We start from the raw sequence: 16429 nt of genomic DNA on the forward strand, positions 1-16429 counted from the left end.
CAATGACGGCGCAAAAGCGCCCTTTTACTTCCAGGCCTCCCGCTCTAACCAGCACTTCCTTCACCTCTGGAGTTCGTAGCTTGATGAGCCACACATGCGTCATTTGGAAGGGCCCAATACCGGTCACGTCTTTCAATACACCGAGTTCTTGCAGCGGGTAACGGAAGTCTTCTAGGCGGTATGGTCTCCCGGCAACGTCACAATGTAAGAACAGACACTCCTTCATAGTTTCGCCTGATGGCAAAGTCGGTAGTACATACCGATAGCCCGGTGGGGCGACAGAAGACCTGTTACCACGGCCAGACGCGGCCGCTGAAACCGCTCTTGCAGAGCTCGACATCTTGCGTCCGAACGCGTACGTGTCGAGAGGCAGAGTGATTAAGCCACGGATGCATGTATCGACAAGCGAATGAAACGCACTTATGAATTTATCGCGGGCATGCCAGTGCTTTGAGACGCTTGGTGCGTTTCGATTTGGGCACATAAACAAGCTCAATCATTGCAATTAATAGCAATTGTACGCGTTCCCCGGCGTCTTCTACACATCGAAGAATATAGATTGCGCTGAAATATACGACAATAAGATTTATATAGCGTAATATACAAAGCCACAAGAATTAACGTCTGAATCCACAAGCACGAAGATCAGACAAATCCATGTACTTCCCATCGTTCCCACCCATGGTAGGACAACATAGAGTTTCTCACTACATTATAGTGAGAAACTCTATGTAGGACAACGACTGCAGCGCCAGAGTTCCCTCTAGTAATTTTGTAGGAAACTCTATGTTCTGTACCACATATGTCCATTAATTCCTGCAGATCTTCTGCCCAATGCCTCCTTTACTAGTAAAGGAGGCATTGTTCTGCCATAGGGTTTCCTACAAACTCTATGTAGGAAACCCTATTTCCTCATACATAATGGCTGACAATGTCTTCTGCATTGTCAGCCATTAATACAATATCATCCGCGTACATCACTCCGCGAGCCGCGAAAAGGTAACGAGCGCCACTTGTGGCGGACGTCTGCAACCTAGATCACGTGCTGCGGCCTCCGAGATTACCATGGCGTCTGTTGCCATCTCGGAGGCCGGCGATAACGCTCGCTAACAGACGCCCGCCGGCGGAGCATTCAGCCGCTGCTGCCACATCCGCCGAAAGTTGAAAAGGCAACGAGCGCCGCCTCACGGAATTTATGCTGAACTAACTTCAAGTAAGGGAACCGCCGCCGCAATGGGAAAGCGAGCAACGCGGCTGGCATCTAGTAAAGGAGGCATTGTCCTGAGTTTCCTTCCTCCGTGACCATTATAAACCACCAAACGGTGTCATCTACAATTTCCATGGAGGAAGGAGGAGTTTCCTTCCTCCATGACATCACTATCATCATTTCTTTCTGTATGCATCTATGCATCTACCTTCGCGGCCCCGCCAACTTGTGACGCTGAAAGCTGTTAGCGATGTTTACTGCTGTGAAGACCGTATTTTGCTGTGACAACGTTGACGAAAAGACCTTTCGCACGGAGATATATCCGAAAGTACGTTTGTGCATTCGGAATCGAGCCAACGTTGATATATCCGTACAACAGCCTGTGCAGCGTTGCAGGCATGCTGAGGTGTCCTGTGGTTTGTGACTACGGCTTTGCGGCCTCGTAATCAGAGCGTGGTTTTGGCACATTTTTTAGGTGTCCCGAACCCACGGGCCGCCCTGTGGTAGTGGCTGCACGCTTTCTGTGTATTAATTGACTTCTAAAAACTGCTGCTCTCGTCAATCTCTCGTCAGAGTAGAATTATTTCGTTACATCAGTATTGCCATATGATGCACTACTTCTCGAACAGTTCTACGAAATCGGTGCACTACCCGCCGCGGTGGCGCTGCGCTGCTGAGTAATCTTCGAAAGGACACTGCGGGGACGCGGTTCGGTTCCGGCAGCGACGGCCGCATTCTGATTTTGGACGAAATGCTGAAACGCTTTGGGTGCATGAATTAAAGACCCGCAAGTGGTCAGAATTAATCAGGAGCCGCACACACATTGCAGTTTCGGGGCGTTAAACCCCACAATTTAATCTTGTATACTTTTAAAAAGTGCGCTCGCGCAAGACGAGCCACAGCTAATCTAGGGACCGTGGTAATCTGAAGCCAGAGGTGATTTCCCTTTGTCATTTAGGACTCGCATAACAGCAGCTTTCAGATGCTGTGCCATTGCCTCCTAGAGTGGGGGTTTTGGCATCATGTACTACGACACAATTTAGCTTGATCCTTGTACCTATACTACTTTATTTCACTCTTATCTCGTGTGGTCGTATTTTTTGTCTATTTAATACATTCAGTGTGTTACTTGCTGCGTATACTTACCGTACTCCTGCTGCCTTGTTGCTGCATTCTCTGCCGAGAAACGTTGAGCACCCATCAAGCTTTGTCCTGATGTCCCTCCACTCTTCTGAGCAGAAATAAAGTTGATTCAATCACTCATCATATACAACCATCATTACTCTAATGCAAGGAAACGCGCCTTAAGAATTGATTCTAAAATTTGCACTCTCTTGGCACAGTAAAAGAAACCATTAGTGCCAGCAGCCAATGAAGTTTCGACTGAAGAATTTACAGAAAGTCCCACAGTTGCTTTATGAATCTAACCCAAATCACCAGCAGTATTAGAATGACCCAGGCTGTGGTGAGCAGGCATATGCAGAAACAATGCTGGCACTGTGAAATAAGACGTTGCTCCTTGCTTATCCAATGAAATCCATGGAACTGTGCTGCTCCAGCATTGCACTGCCTTTGCTTTCCATAGATGGTTAATCTAATGCAGGTGACGACAGCATTTGGACGCCACCCATTGAATTGGCTTTTCTGTCGGGAAATAGGACCACACATGCCACTTAACCTCTTTCGTGTTAAGCTATTATCCTCAATTCTGATTTTGAAAAATGGGCATATTTGTTGAATGTTCTACAGAACACAATGTAGAGAATATTTTAAGAGTTCATATATATATATGTGTGTGTGTGTGTGTGTGTGTGTGTGTGTGTGTGTGTGTGTGTGTGTGTGTGTGTGTGTGTGTGTGTGTGTGTGTGTGTGTGTGTGTGTGTGTGTGTGTGTGTGTGTGTGTGTGTGTGTGTGTGTGTGTACGAAACCTAAACCATCCATTGGAAAAGTGAAGTCTACTAGCACCACAGAGGGAGATGAAAGAAGCTGAACTGAAAAGTATTACCCATAAGTTAGGCTCGTTTCCGGCCATTATTTTACGAGGAATGGGTGGATGAACTTAATTGCTTTCTCCATGGCACAAAACAGGTTAATCTTCTTTTTCAAGTTGGCCATAATCAGCAGACATATTTGTTCTTGCAATGTCAATTGCTCAACAGATTTAATGCATATCGTGAAATCGGTGCATGGCAGCACTTGAACTGGTTATTAATGGTACTGCGTGAAAATGGCATAAGAAATTAAATATCACTGAGTGAGCCAAGTATTAATAAGCAGTTTAGTCTGGTCCCTCGAGTATTTCCTCATCTCTCCTTGCTGCAGAGGGAGCCAGCAGTCTTGAGAGGAGTGCCTGTTGGTCCTTGCACATTGCTGTGGGACAAGGACTATCTATGCACTCGAGGGGGCAAACGGGATGTCAAGGTGCACGTTTCACAAGACAGGCACATGGACTTCATTAGCAAGAACTTTTTATACAGGTTGGTTTTTGCCCTAACTTGTGTCATCATTTGAGAAATTGATTTAACTACATATCTATGTGCAGAACACTGCCATTTTGTGAGCTCGTGCAGCGAGCATCTGGCTCCAAGAATGCTAACTTCTTCATAAGTGAGGTGAGCATGGCACTGCACTTAAAACCAACTGAAGCAAAGTGTTGCGTTGCTGAAGAAACAGTTGCATTGATAGTATACCTACACAGAAGGCTGTGTTGTGTAAAAAACCAAACAGAGGCACCAAAACAACTTGCAAAAAATCCTTGTTTTCCATATTTAGAAGGCACCACCATTGCTGCAAGCGATGCAGGCTCTCCCTGGCCAGAACCAATGTGCCTTCTACATACCTATACTGTATGCTGCGTGCAGCTGCCCTGCCAAGATGTTCTAGCATAATTTAATGGCAAAATATACCATTGGGACCAGCCCCCATGATAGACTTCATATCAGCCTTATCATGCACAGTACGCTGCTTGGGCTGCCTGTCTCCGCTGATTAAGAATTTCGTTGATTAAAGCACTTGAGCAACATGTGCAAAACCTCTCGCCAGCAGTGCTCCCCTGAAAGAGCAGGATATCGGGCCTGCTTGTCTTTATGGACTGGCTGGTATCTCTTGAATGAACTATGCACCTGTCGCAGCTGAGCCCTACTTACTAGTGTCGATCATCAACTATTGATTTTTAACAAATTTAGATCAAGTGAAGTTTCATTGCATCTGGCCTTTTAAGTTCCAGCAGAGCTGTACAGTATAATATACTTTCGGATCGAACTGTATGCTGTCACCACCATCGGTCCCTTCCTTACATCCTGTCCATTATGAAGTTTTGTTTCTGCTCATACCACCAACCCTGGTTTGGGGCCGAGTTACATTGTAGACGCCATCAAAAACGGGGTAATAGTGCCATGTCCATTAATATTTTAGGAAAGTATAAATGGTAATGCAGTACTTCCTTTTTGAATAATTTGTTAATAACTTGTGAGCCAGAAGGAGTGTTGCAAACAAGAAGCTTGTGTGCATTCTTGCTTGCATGTGTTTTGTTGTGCGATATGACTGGATGTACTGCTTTAACCCTTTCATTTTACCAACGGAACAAAACCTCTTGCATGGCTGGCCCCTTCGTCCAGATGGTCCTTAATTAGAAGTTGTTTGTTATGTCAGTTTCCTGTAGTGAAAAGTGAATTACTGTGCATTTTTTATCTCCCTGGGATAATTATCGATGCTCTATTAGGTGCATACATTCTCCACACTTGAAATAAATTAAAGCATAACCAAGGAGGTGATGCATTATTGAAACAGTCAATGAAGCGAACAGGCAAGAACTTGAAAGACAGCACTTGTTTTGGTTCTTTACCTGTTGGCACTACTAACTTCTCTACATTTAAGTTTGCACCAGAGAGAGAAATGAGTAAATTAATATTACTAAATCATTTAAAAATGCACTTTCCTTTTTTCTTTTTCTGAACAGACAGAGCTTTATTACTTAAGAACACTTGGGTCTGACTCCAGGAAAGAACCTGCCAACATTGCTTCACAGTTTCCAGAGCTTGCTGAAGATGTCACCTTGCCGAAGCTGTTTCCCAATGAAGCATTTTTCTCCAGTGTTCTTCGAATTGCATCCCCACAGCTTTGCTTGTGGACTCATTATGATGTATGTTCCCACCTTCATCAACTTTAATTTGCCTTGGGTATCATCTAATGTCTGTTGCAGGCTCATCGTGTGCCTGCACTTGAGACAGTGCACCTAGGGTGAGAATGTTGCGCTGATGAATTGTACTTGTAGCTGGAAACATTCTAAGAGTTAAATTGGGATTTATATTGTCACGTAGTAGTGACAGTGAAGAAGGCAGTAAAACTGTGGATGACGAAACTAGCGTTTTATTGGGCGAACCTGTGCTCTCAAAAGCAAGTTACACTCAGAGAAAGACGGTAGCGGCAAATAGAGTCGGCGATCAGCGAAAGTTTGATCTGCTGGTCAAGCGTGTCGGCTTTTGTACATGAGTCATTGAAGGTTCCAGAGTAATTGCTGGTGCCCAGAAATTGATGCTGCCTTCCAGAAAGTTCAACACAATTTGCGTTGCACATGCAATCAGATTACACAAGCTTCGGTGGCAACAGACAGAAGATAGACCCATAGATAACATTAGAGAAACTTTCGATACATGCAGGGATGTCCCACCGTCTAACATTTGTTGGACGGTGAAAAGAGGTCACTCGAAAAAGATAAACAAGTACATGTGCCAATTATGTCCTGGCAGTTCAGATCTATGTGCCTAGAGGCATAGCCAGAGGAGTCCTGTTGAGCATGTGTGTGTGAGAGGCTCTGATACATTGACCCGGGGGGAGGGGGGTCAATACACTACCCTCTGAAATTTTCTGAGAAACTCCTCCCCCTTCTTTCCTTTCCTACAGAGCAGAAGGTTTCAGGAGTCAGGCTCAGAAAGAGCGCCATGGATGGAAAAGAGAGCTTGAATATGAAAGCAAGTCGTAGGCTAGTTGCGGTACGAGGGTGGAACGGGCAATGCCCTCTCCCGCGTGCATGCACGAAATGTCTTCATCGTCACACTAAGAATAAATAGGTGAAAGGTGTGTCTACATCAGCTCGCATCTGATTGTGGAAAATGCGACTGCATTTTTGCTTCTTGGAAGAAAGAAAGATAATTTTGCTGACTGTATTGTCGATGGTTGACAACTGAGCATTGGCCAGAAAGGGGGATGGTGCAATGAAGAGGGAACAGAGAGAAAGCGATAAGTGGGGAAGAAAAAATTACAGAGGACCTATTTACAATAATTACACACACAAGAGAAAGATGGGACGAGTGCGTGCTTAAAGCTTGGGGCATTGTTGCGCCACACGAGGCCTTCACATCGTTGAAGAGCTTCTCATTTCTGGTACTTGGCCGAGTCATCGACCACACTGCATGGAAGAAAAGCATTCCAAAAATATTGCAACTTGCTTATCTAGGAAATGAATAATAAGCACCCCCATTTTTATTTTTTGTTTCCTTTGTTTCTGACTTTCATTATGTAAATAAACTTGAGGAGATCTTGCTGTTGTGCTAGTTTGATATTTTGTTAAGAATGAAAATAGGGCAATAAAGGGGACAATAAAGGAAGACCTACACAACGCTGCTTTGTACGTGGCAAAATATATTAAGGACGGGGGGTATAGGGCCAGGCAAACTAAGAAACAGCCGTGAGAAACACATGGGAGGGGAGGTAGGTGGCCGGGACATCCATGCAGTGGCGCCGCCTTGAAAAAATAAACAGAAATATAGGAATGTTAGGGGTTGCTGTGCCTTTCAACAACTGGGTGAATTTTCAAGAGTGCGATAGTAACTGATGGAAAAATGTTTAAGGAGGGGAATGAGGTTATGGATATGAGAAGGGCGGTTGGTGGGGAGCAATAACGTGCGCAGAAGGTGTCAAGAATGAAGGTGGTGAAAAATTATGGACATATGGAGACCATCTCGTCACTGCCTGATCCCTCAAATACCAGACAGCCATAACCAGCCACTGAGCCAAGGTTCCCCTACCTCGTTGTAACACATCCTGCTTGCTTCTGCAAGAGCATCATTACAAAACGTCTCTGCAGTCTTCAGAACAGTCGGGAGTCAGGAGACAACACTTTCAAATCTTTCGAAGCTGCTAGCCTTCATTTTACTGCTAATTATGGATACTGTAATTTTGACAAAGGCTCCTAACAAAGAAAGCAGCCCTGCTTCGAACTGTTCGCCTCATCGATTCCCGAGTTCGATCAAATCAGGATCAGGACTACAGTACCATAATTGCAAGTTTCCTCCAAACATCTCTTCAAACAAGTTGCACAGCAGGTCACTGAAAGTGAGTGAAACATGCATCATATGAAGCTATCGAAGTTCTAGTGCAAAGGTTCATTCCTGTATTTTAAATGTAGAATAATATAGCGCGCCCACGGTGCCAGAAGCACAATGGAGTAATAGGCACCTTGCAAAATAGTGTTCACCCTTCTCTGTATGTAGCAGTGGCTGAACCACTCACTAGACCTCCAGGGTTGGAAATCAACACTTATCTTCACTGTTACCTGGGCTGCAACAAGCCTCTGTTTGTTTGTTGCTTTCCTTTCTCCTTACTTTTCCTGTGTCAAGTAATGATTAAAGAAAATGCCATTACTTTTTCCATTCATAGAAAATGGATTGACTGCAGATTTTTATAGACCATTTGCAAAAATCCAAGTTTGCTGTCTTGCCCGGCTGTTGGCATTTTATTTGTTTCATTTATTTCATATATACTGCCGATCCCAACAGGTGTTTTAGCTTTTCTCTGCAGACTCTGTTCCTCCCTCCAAGTGAGGTCTCTCAAGGGGAGGAGCGCGAGCTCAAAGACTTTAGAATTTCTGTGAAGACTTGTCCTCATGGTTCCCAATCCCATATAGCCGAGAGGAAATGTATTGTTGCGATTCAGCTGCTTTTGCCATCACTGAAACCTAGAAGATCAAGTAGTGAGGTTTAGAGTGGTAAAGGCAAAGCTGTTCAGTGGTGAGAACACATTGTTCTGCTAGCTAATCTGTGGACGAGAACATTGTGGTTGGAAATGCATCTCTCGTGCATGTGCAGAATATGTCTGCAAAGGGTGGGCCATGATTGGCTTGTAAATGCTGCTGCTTTGAAAAATCAAATGGTGCAAAAAACAGGGCTAAACAAGAAGACGCAAGGCAGTGTACTGTCTTGTTTTTAGTTGGTCCCGATTATAGTGCTGTTCATTTTTCCAAGTCATGTGCCAACTGTGTCATCAACATACATTATATATCAATTTGTAAACAAAATGCTAGTCTTTTTTTAATATTGTGATGCAGCAGTTATCACGATGTTTATTACGCGTCGGAGATGCGGCGAACCGACCACGCCCAAAGCACGGATCACGTTCAAGAGCGAGCCCCACAAGCGATGATGAAGAAGTACCCCATGTGAACCCCACATGATGATGATCATGTACAGATGACAAAGAATAGCTTATAAGTGCCCACACTAATGTCCCCTTGCGTGAGAGTGGCCATCCTGGGCCGCAATTCAAAGGGGCGGCGAATGCCTCATGAAAGGCTTCATACGGGAAACGTGGACAACCTTAGCAGCACGGCAGCGGCGGTTATTTGGAACAATAACCAGTGCCACGCAATAATTAACCGGAGAGCTCTGCTCCAAGACTTTGTAGGGGCCGATGAAGCAAAGCTGAAACTTGTCACACAAGCCAGGACTATGAACTGGTGTCCAGAGTAGCACTTCCTCGCCAGGGCGGAAGCACGCGATGCGATGAGAGGCGGCGTAATGCTGCTTGCGGTCCTATTGCTGTGCTTCGGTGTTGATGCGGGCGAGCTGGCGACAACGCAGAATGCGAGACACATATTGTTCACAGGAGGATGGACATCCATCGACAGTTGGCGTGAAAAAAGAGACGTCAAGACAGGAAGAGGGCGAACGACCATAGACAAGGTAGAATGGCGAGTAACCGGTTGTGCGTTGAACAGCGGTATTGTACGCAAAAGTCACGAATGGCAAAATTGCATCCCAGTTTCTGTGATGTGGTTCGATGTACATAGATAGCTAGTCCCGGACCAGGACGAATTTTTCTTCAACTATGAGGCTTTTCTTTCGAGGAACCCGTACGGGTTTCCTTTGTAGCAATTGCTACGAACGGGTGGATGTCTAATTTTCTCTTTATTCATTACTTCTCTCTACCTTGCGGGTTTCCGCAGAACTACTACGTCAAACACTTGCCTTTGCTTTGTGTTGTCGACAAATTCGACTTCACCCCGCCATCTGCTAGCCGCCTGGTTAGCTCAGATGGTAGAGCGGCTGCCCCGGAAAGGCGGTGGTCCCAGGTTCGAGTCCCGGACCAGGACGAATTTTTCTTCAACTATGAGGCTTTTCTTTCGAGGAACCCGTATGGGTTTCCTTTGTAGCAATTGCTACGAACGGGTGGATGTCTGATTTTCTCTTTATTCATTACTTCTCTCTACCTTGCGGATTTCCGCAGAACTACTACGTCAAACACTTGCCTTTGCTTTGTGTGTTGTCAACAAATTTGACTTCGCCCCACCATCTGCTAGCCCCCTGGTTAGCTCAGATGGTAGAGCGGCTGCCCCGGAAAGGCGGTGGTCCCGGGTTAGAGTCCCGCACCAGGACGAATTTTTCTTCAACTATGAGGCTTTTCTTTCGAGGAACCCGTACGGGTTTCCTTTGTAGCAATTGCTACGAACGGGTGGATGTCTGATTTTCTCTTTATTCATAGCTAGCATATCTGACAGCGTGCAATGAAATTGCTCTGTTAGGCCGTTGGTTTGTGGATGGTAACGGAGGTCGTCTTGTGGGTGGTTCCGGAGGCTCTGAGTACTTCGTCTACTAGTTGCGAGAGGAATGCTTTTCCACGGTCGCTCAGGAGGACGCGAGGAGTACTGTGACGCAATATTAAGGCTTGAAGTATGAATGCAGCAACTTCAGAGGCTGAGGCAGAACTCACGCAAGCTGTTTCGGTGTAGCGTGTCAAGTGGTCAACGGCTGTCACAATCCATCATTTACCGGTGAGAGTCACAGGAAGAGGACCATACAGGTCAATGCCAATGACTTCAAATAGTTACGACGGACATGGAACCGGTTGCAGTTGTCCGCTTGGAGCTGATGTAGGGAGCTTTCGACGCTGATATAGGGCGCAGGAAGCGACATACCTCGCTACACTGGCGGACAAGCCAGGCCAGTAGAAGCGACCTTTGATGCGGTCATAGGCTTTCTGGAAACCAAGGTGACCAGCAGTCATGTCGTGAGAAGCCTAAAGGACATGAGCACATAGAGAGCGTGGCAGGACGGGAACCCAGCGTTGACCATTAGGGTGAAAGACATGACGGTACAGGACGTGGTTGTCAATCTTAAATTGCGTCAGCTGCCGACGAAGGCGGGCATGAAGCTCCTTGCAGGTGGTCTATGATGCGCCGACAGTAAGGGTCGGCAAGTTGATGTATTGGAAGAATCTGCTGTCGTGTGTAGGGATCGTGTGAAAGCTTGTCACGGATGGTAGTTGGAGGTCCATTGCATGGTGTCGTAGAAAGCGGACAGCGAGAAAGCGCGTCTGCATCCTGGTGTTTTTTTCCAGTCATATTCTTGCAGACGAAGAATCCACCGACCAAGTCGTCCAGATGAGTTCTTCAGCGTTGAAAGCCAGCATAATGCATGATGGTCTGTAACAATGGTGAAATGGCGGCCGTGAAGATAAGGTCGAAACTTCTGCACAGACCAAACAATATAGCTAGGCATTCCTGCTTCTTGATGGTGTAATTCTTTTCGGCATTTGTCAGAATGTGACTTGTGTATGCGACGACCTTCTCACCTAAAGTGTCATCTCGCTGTAGGAGAATGCCACCAATGCTGTGACCACTAGCATCTGTATGCAGGAGGGTAGGAGCAGCTTCATCAAAATGGCGAAGTACTGGTTCAGATGTGAGAGCGCGCTTCAGATGGGTGAACGCTGATTCACATTCGGGAGACCACACAAAGGGAACATTAGAACCCAGTAACTTGCGCAGAGGTGACGCTATTGAGGCGAAGCCTCGTATGAACCGGCGAAAATAGGAAGCGAGGCCTAGGAAACTTCATTGGTCTTTTCGGGACGAGGGAAGTGCCGAACTGCCGAAACCTTGTGAGGATCTGGACGAATGCCGTCTTTGCTCACAATGTGACCTAATACCTTGATCGTCTTGCTCGCAAAATGGCATTTCTTGGTGTTTAGCATTGGCAAGTCCAGCGTTGGCAAGTCCCAGCGTTGGCATGGCATGTGAGAACTTCATACAGACATTTCAGGTGCTGAGAGAAGGTTGACGAGAAAACAACAATATCGTCCAGATAGCACAAGCAAGTCTTTCACTTAAAGCCACGAAGAACGGTGTCAATCATGCGCTCGAACGTTGCGGGCGCATTGCAGAGGCCGAAAGGCATGACATTAAACTCGTAGAGCCCATCTGGTGTCGAAAACACTGTTTTCTCTTTATCGTCCTCATGCATAGGTATCTACCAGTAGCCGGAACGCAGATAGAGACTGGAGAAGTACTCGGCACCTTGCAGGGAATCCAAGGCATCGTCTATTCGCGGTATAGGGTATACATCCTTGCGTGTGATCTTGTTAAGTGCTCGGTAGTTGACACAAAATCGAACAGAGCTGTCATTTTTATGAACCGAAACAACGGGGGATGACCAAGGGCTAGCAGAGGGGCGTATTATGTTCCAGCATGTTGGCGACATTCTCGTCAATGACTTTCTTCTCGGCTAGAGATACGCGATGCGGTCTACGGCGCATGATGGTTGTGCCATCTGTCTCTATCCGATGCATCGTAATCGAAGTTTTTCCCAATGAAGATGAATGCGCGTCAAATGAAGTTTCATGTTTTTGGAGCAACGCAAGCAACTGTTGTGACTGCGAAGGTGTCAGGTCGGAACTGATGGCAACTGCAAGAGCTGAAGGAGATGCGGCCTGTCCAGTACAAGGAACTTCAGAGGAAGCTGCTTTAAAGGAAACAACAGAGATAGACTCCAATTCAGTGGCGCAAGCCAATGTAGTGCCTTTAGGGATGAGAATCTTTTCGAATGTCGGGTTTGTAGCATAGAGAAGTGCAGAGCCATGATCAAACCGAACCAGCCCTGATCCAAAGGCTCCCCCTCTTGCGAGACAGTGTGCAGATAGTAATACCAGCACGTCGCCGCAGTCAATGACATCAGACGTGAGGGTAACAATGCTTTGATTGCGAGGAGGTAGAGCGGTATCTTCTGCAGTAAGCAAGTGAAGTGGTGCATCATCTGCATGAAGTGAATATGTCAGATGGAGGCAGCAGATGCCCGCAGCAGATGGAGGCGGAGGCTGTAGAAAGAAAATCCCATACCAATATGTGCTGCTGGGCACACGAACTTAGCAATGCAAATTGTACGTAATGCAGAAGTCCATCGATGGAAATACGAGGAGTGCACATGGCGGTAGGCCAAATGGCAGCCCCTTTCTCGAGCAGCGAGTAGCATAGGTCCATCATAGGGGGTTGTAACTTTCCGGTTCGTGAACACAATGCACGTTGAATAACTGAAACACTAGCACCAGTGTCTATCAAAGCTTCCACTTGTACACCTTCTACTACAACCAATATCATATTGCACGGACACAGAATGCACGGAATGCATATTGCATGGGGGAATTTCTGTCCTGTTGTTCGATGCAGCTTTTTCTTCAAACGCTGCATAATTCAGTTTTCCGGATGACGCTCGGCGAATTGAGAAGTAGGTCTAAGTGGGGACGTAGAGCAGCGAAGGGGTGACGGCGAGCGATGTCTCGCAGGATGGTACGTCGGAACCGTCTCGGATGCTACAGTAGGTGATGTTTTCTATGGAGGAGCTAGAAACTATGCTGATGACTTGTAAGAAGTCATCGCCTGGGCCTGACGGAGTCACATACAAGGCACTTGGAAACCTTGGCCAAAAATCCCATGATGTACTCTTCGATAGATACGATGAATCCTGGCGTGAAGGATTGATTCCTTGTGAGTGGAAGGTCAGCCACCCAGTACCTTTGCTTCAGACTTATTCTAAATTTCCATTAGGCTTGGCGTCGTACTATGCCATTGCTCTTGCCGGTTCTGTTGGGAAACTAATGGAAAGGATAGTGCTGATGCACCTTGAATAGTACTTGGAAAATAATTAAGTATATATCCACATGCAATGGCGGGCTTCTGGCACGGTCGGTCGTACCATTGGTAACATGTTTGATTTAGTAACATCTATTCAACCTCAAAAGAGCATGAAACAATTAACGGTGGCAATGTTTTTTTGTGTCAAAGGTGCATATGATAATGTAGCACACCAAACAATCCTCGAAGCTTTGACTGATGTGTGCATTGGTGGCCATTCATTGCACTAGATTCATAGCTATTTGGAGGATATAGCCTTCTTCATGCTTGCCGAGGATAGAATGACATCCCACCATCTAACCAGCATAGGTGTGCCACAAGGCGGAGTGTTAAGCCCCATGCTCTTCAACATAGCACTGTTAGGCCTTGTTTGATCATTGCCAAAGACGGTGCAGATGTCCATGTACGCAAAAATCTCCATCTGCGTGCGGCATGACATGTCTGCAAATATGAGTGAGACTGCTGAAGGTGGTCACACATGCATCGTCTTACCTTGTGGGGGTATGCTCTGCATGATGCTAGGTCTAAAGGAAAGCTCCGAATCTAGCCACATGCGCCAATTTCGCAGGACTCCACAACTCATAGTGTGTGTAATTGCAGCTACGTTGGGTTCTGGTGGTTAAAGCAACCAGCTATAATGTTTATGTCAGCTCTAACAACGTTTATTGCTGAGAGAAATAAGACGTAACACTTGCAGAGGGAAGTCCACCTTTTAATAAGTAATAAATAGGCTTGCCTCGTTGCGCGTGGTAGTTGGGTGACAAGGTCACTTACAGGTTGCGACAGGTATTCGTATCCGGCAGGTTCGAGGTCAGGTGCTCCCCTCAACCTGCATATGAAAGGCCCAGAACTGTCCTCTGAAAAGTGCTGATTGGTTGCATTAAAACAGTGACTCCGTAAGTTATATGCTTAAATGGACAAGTAATTGCTTATGAAACAAAGCATCGTTTCCTTGGAGCCATCATCGACTGTGATTTGTCTTGGATGTCACATATTTCATATGTAAAGAAGAGGTTGACTGTGATAGCCCATGTATTCAAATTTGTCGGTGGAAAGTCTTAGGGCACATCTGTGCAATCGATGTTACAGCTGTTCCATGCATTATGTATGGTCTCCTACGGATGTGCCTCGCACTCCCTAAGTGTGCATCTACAGCAGCCACAATCAAATAGCATGTGACAACCCTATAGCAACATACATTGCAGTTGACACTCTAACAGTGGACATTCAACATGTCACAAGGATACACTTTCACCATCTTGTTTGCCTGCCAACAACTAAGCCGCATACGAGGACATACAAGAAATTTGCCATCAGGGAGTTGAAAAATGACATGACATATTGTATTTCAATGGTTGCCAGTTCATTGTGGTATCCTTGGAAATGAGCAAGCAGACGCAGCCACTCGATATTCACATGATAGTGGCAATTTCATCGCTATCCCAATGTCAAATTATAGAGTTTTGCGTGCCAAAACCATGATCTGATTATGAGGTATGCTGTACAGGGCTGTAGCGGAGGATTCCGAAATAATCTGGACCACCTAGAGTTCTTAAACGTGCACCTAAATCTGAGCACAAAGGTCTTTTCATATTTCTCCCCCGTAGAAAATCAACCGCTGTGGCTGCCATCTCGATGTCAAAAACAGACGCAGCGGAAAAGCTCCATGCGCTTGCTAGCAAGCTTGCATTGGCCAAACAGAATTCAGCAGACTTTAAAAACCAGCACCTTTGTTTGCTGGATCCTCATTTGAAGCTCTGCCTTCCACATGGCTTACCATGATCAGAGGTAACTCTCATTTGTCATCTATAACTTGGAGTTGCTCTTACTAATGCGTACTTCTGCCTCATAGGAATGGCCACAAGTCTAGAATGTGAAGTTTGTGAGTGCAAAGAGGCATAGAGTACCTTCTTTGTGATTGTTGTTGTTCCAGTGCACAAAGTCCTCAGCACCATGCTCAACAAGGTTGACAACTGTTGCTTTACGGAAGCCAGAAATCTTGGACCCTAGTCCCAGCTGACATCGTCATGAACTGCTTTAAACGTGCTTGTTGACTTTTTAAATGAAATGAGACTGATTGAAAAACTGTAGAGTGTACAAACTGATGCATTCCTTTTTTTAGTATTGTTTTCTTATCTTTTCTGCCCTTCTCCATCCCCCTGTGCAGAGTAGCCAACCGGACACTTGATCTGGTTAACCTCTATGCCTTTCAACTTGTTTGTTTTTTCTCTCTCTCTCTCCCTCTCTCTACCCACTTTATTAATGATGATTTATCTTTAGGACCAAGCAACAGCAAACTTGGAACAACAGAGACTGAGCAGCATCCTTTTGTTGCTAATTTTGCCTGCTTCACCAACCTGTCTGTATAAACTTGCTCAAAGCAAGTAAACTCGGGTATACGCCATGCGCAGCGTCTATAGGCGCGCCACTGAAAGCTACGTAGCGGCGGTCATAGGAACTGCAGGTGGGGCTTATGCCAGAGACGCCTGCTTCCACTGCAGGCATGACTGAAGTGTGTGCGTGTGATTTGCCGCTTGTGTGCATCCCAGATAGTTACTTCTGTGGTGTCAGTGGGAGCAAGGAAATCGCACCCTACAATAGTGGACATGTGTACGGCTTTATGGCTGTCTGGGACGACATTGTCTCCTTATGCGCCAACTGTTTGCCGCAGATGAGCATCAATAAGCTTGCCTACAAAGTGAAGCTCATCGCCAATATGCCTCTTTCATTACAACGCCCCGACCGCTAATGACTTCATTTGTTGGCCCGTGAACCAATGTTCTTTATGCACATACGTGTTTCGTTTATATGCTGTGTATTTTTATAGTAGGTTGAGGGAGCGCCGTCATGCCTGCGAATGCATGTTTCGCACAGGCGTGGCCGTGTGGGAAGCCAGTGACGGTAAAGTTTGCAAACCGGCACGATGAGCTTGAGCAAAATAGCACATAAAGGACTCCGGCAATAATTAAGGGTTGATTGTTTTTATGCTTTCGTTTTACCAGTCTGCACAGCATTGATTTCACATGTTCCATCGTTAAACA

At 45.9% G+C, this 16429-nt stretch overlaps 1 protein-coding gene across 2 annotated transcripts in view; it reads left to right on the forward strand.

The window, feature by feature from the left end:
- Positions 1 to 1296: 1296 nt before the first annotated feature.
- The window catches only part of LOC142575104 (tRNA wybutosine-synthesizing protein 5-like), a 29806-nt gene continuing 14673 nt past the window's right edge, over positions 1297 to 16429 (forward strand). Inside the window, exons 1-4 of one of the 2 annotated variants that reach the window (XM_075684097.1) lie at positions 1304 to 1535; positions 3530 to 3684; positions 3750 to 3819; positions 5166 to 5348. In XM_075684097.1, coding sequence (XP_075540212.1) covers positions 1458 to 1535; positions 3530 to 3684; positions 3750 to 3819; positions 5166 to 5348 — 486 coding nt within the window. In that variant the 5' untranslated portion in view covers positions 1304 to 1457. Of the gene's footprint in view, positions 1536 to 3529; positions 3685 to 3749; positions 3820 to 5165; positions 5349 to 16429 lie in introns of both variants that reach the window. The other variant, XM_075684098.1, reaches the window with a different exon arrangement.

The sequence above is a fragment of the Dermacentor variabilis genome, chromosome 3 (assembly GCF_050947875.1).
Source record: "Dermacentor variabilis isolate Ectoservices chromosome 3, ASM5094787v1, whole genome shotgun sequence".
NCBI classification, from domain to species: Eukaryota; Metazoa; Arthropoda; class Arachnida; order Ixodida; family Ixodidae; genus Dermacentor; species Dermacentor variabilis.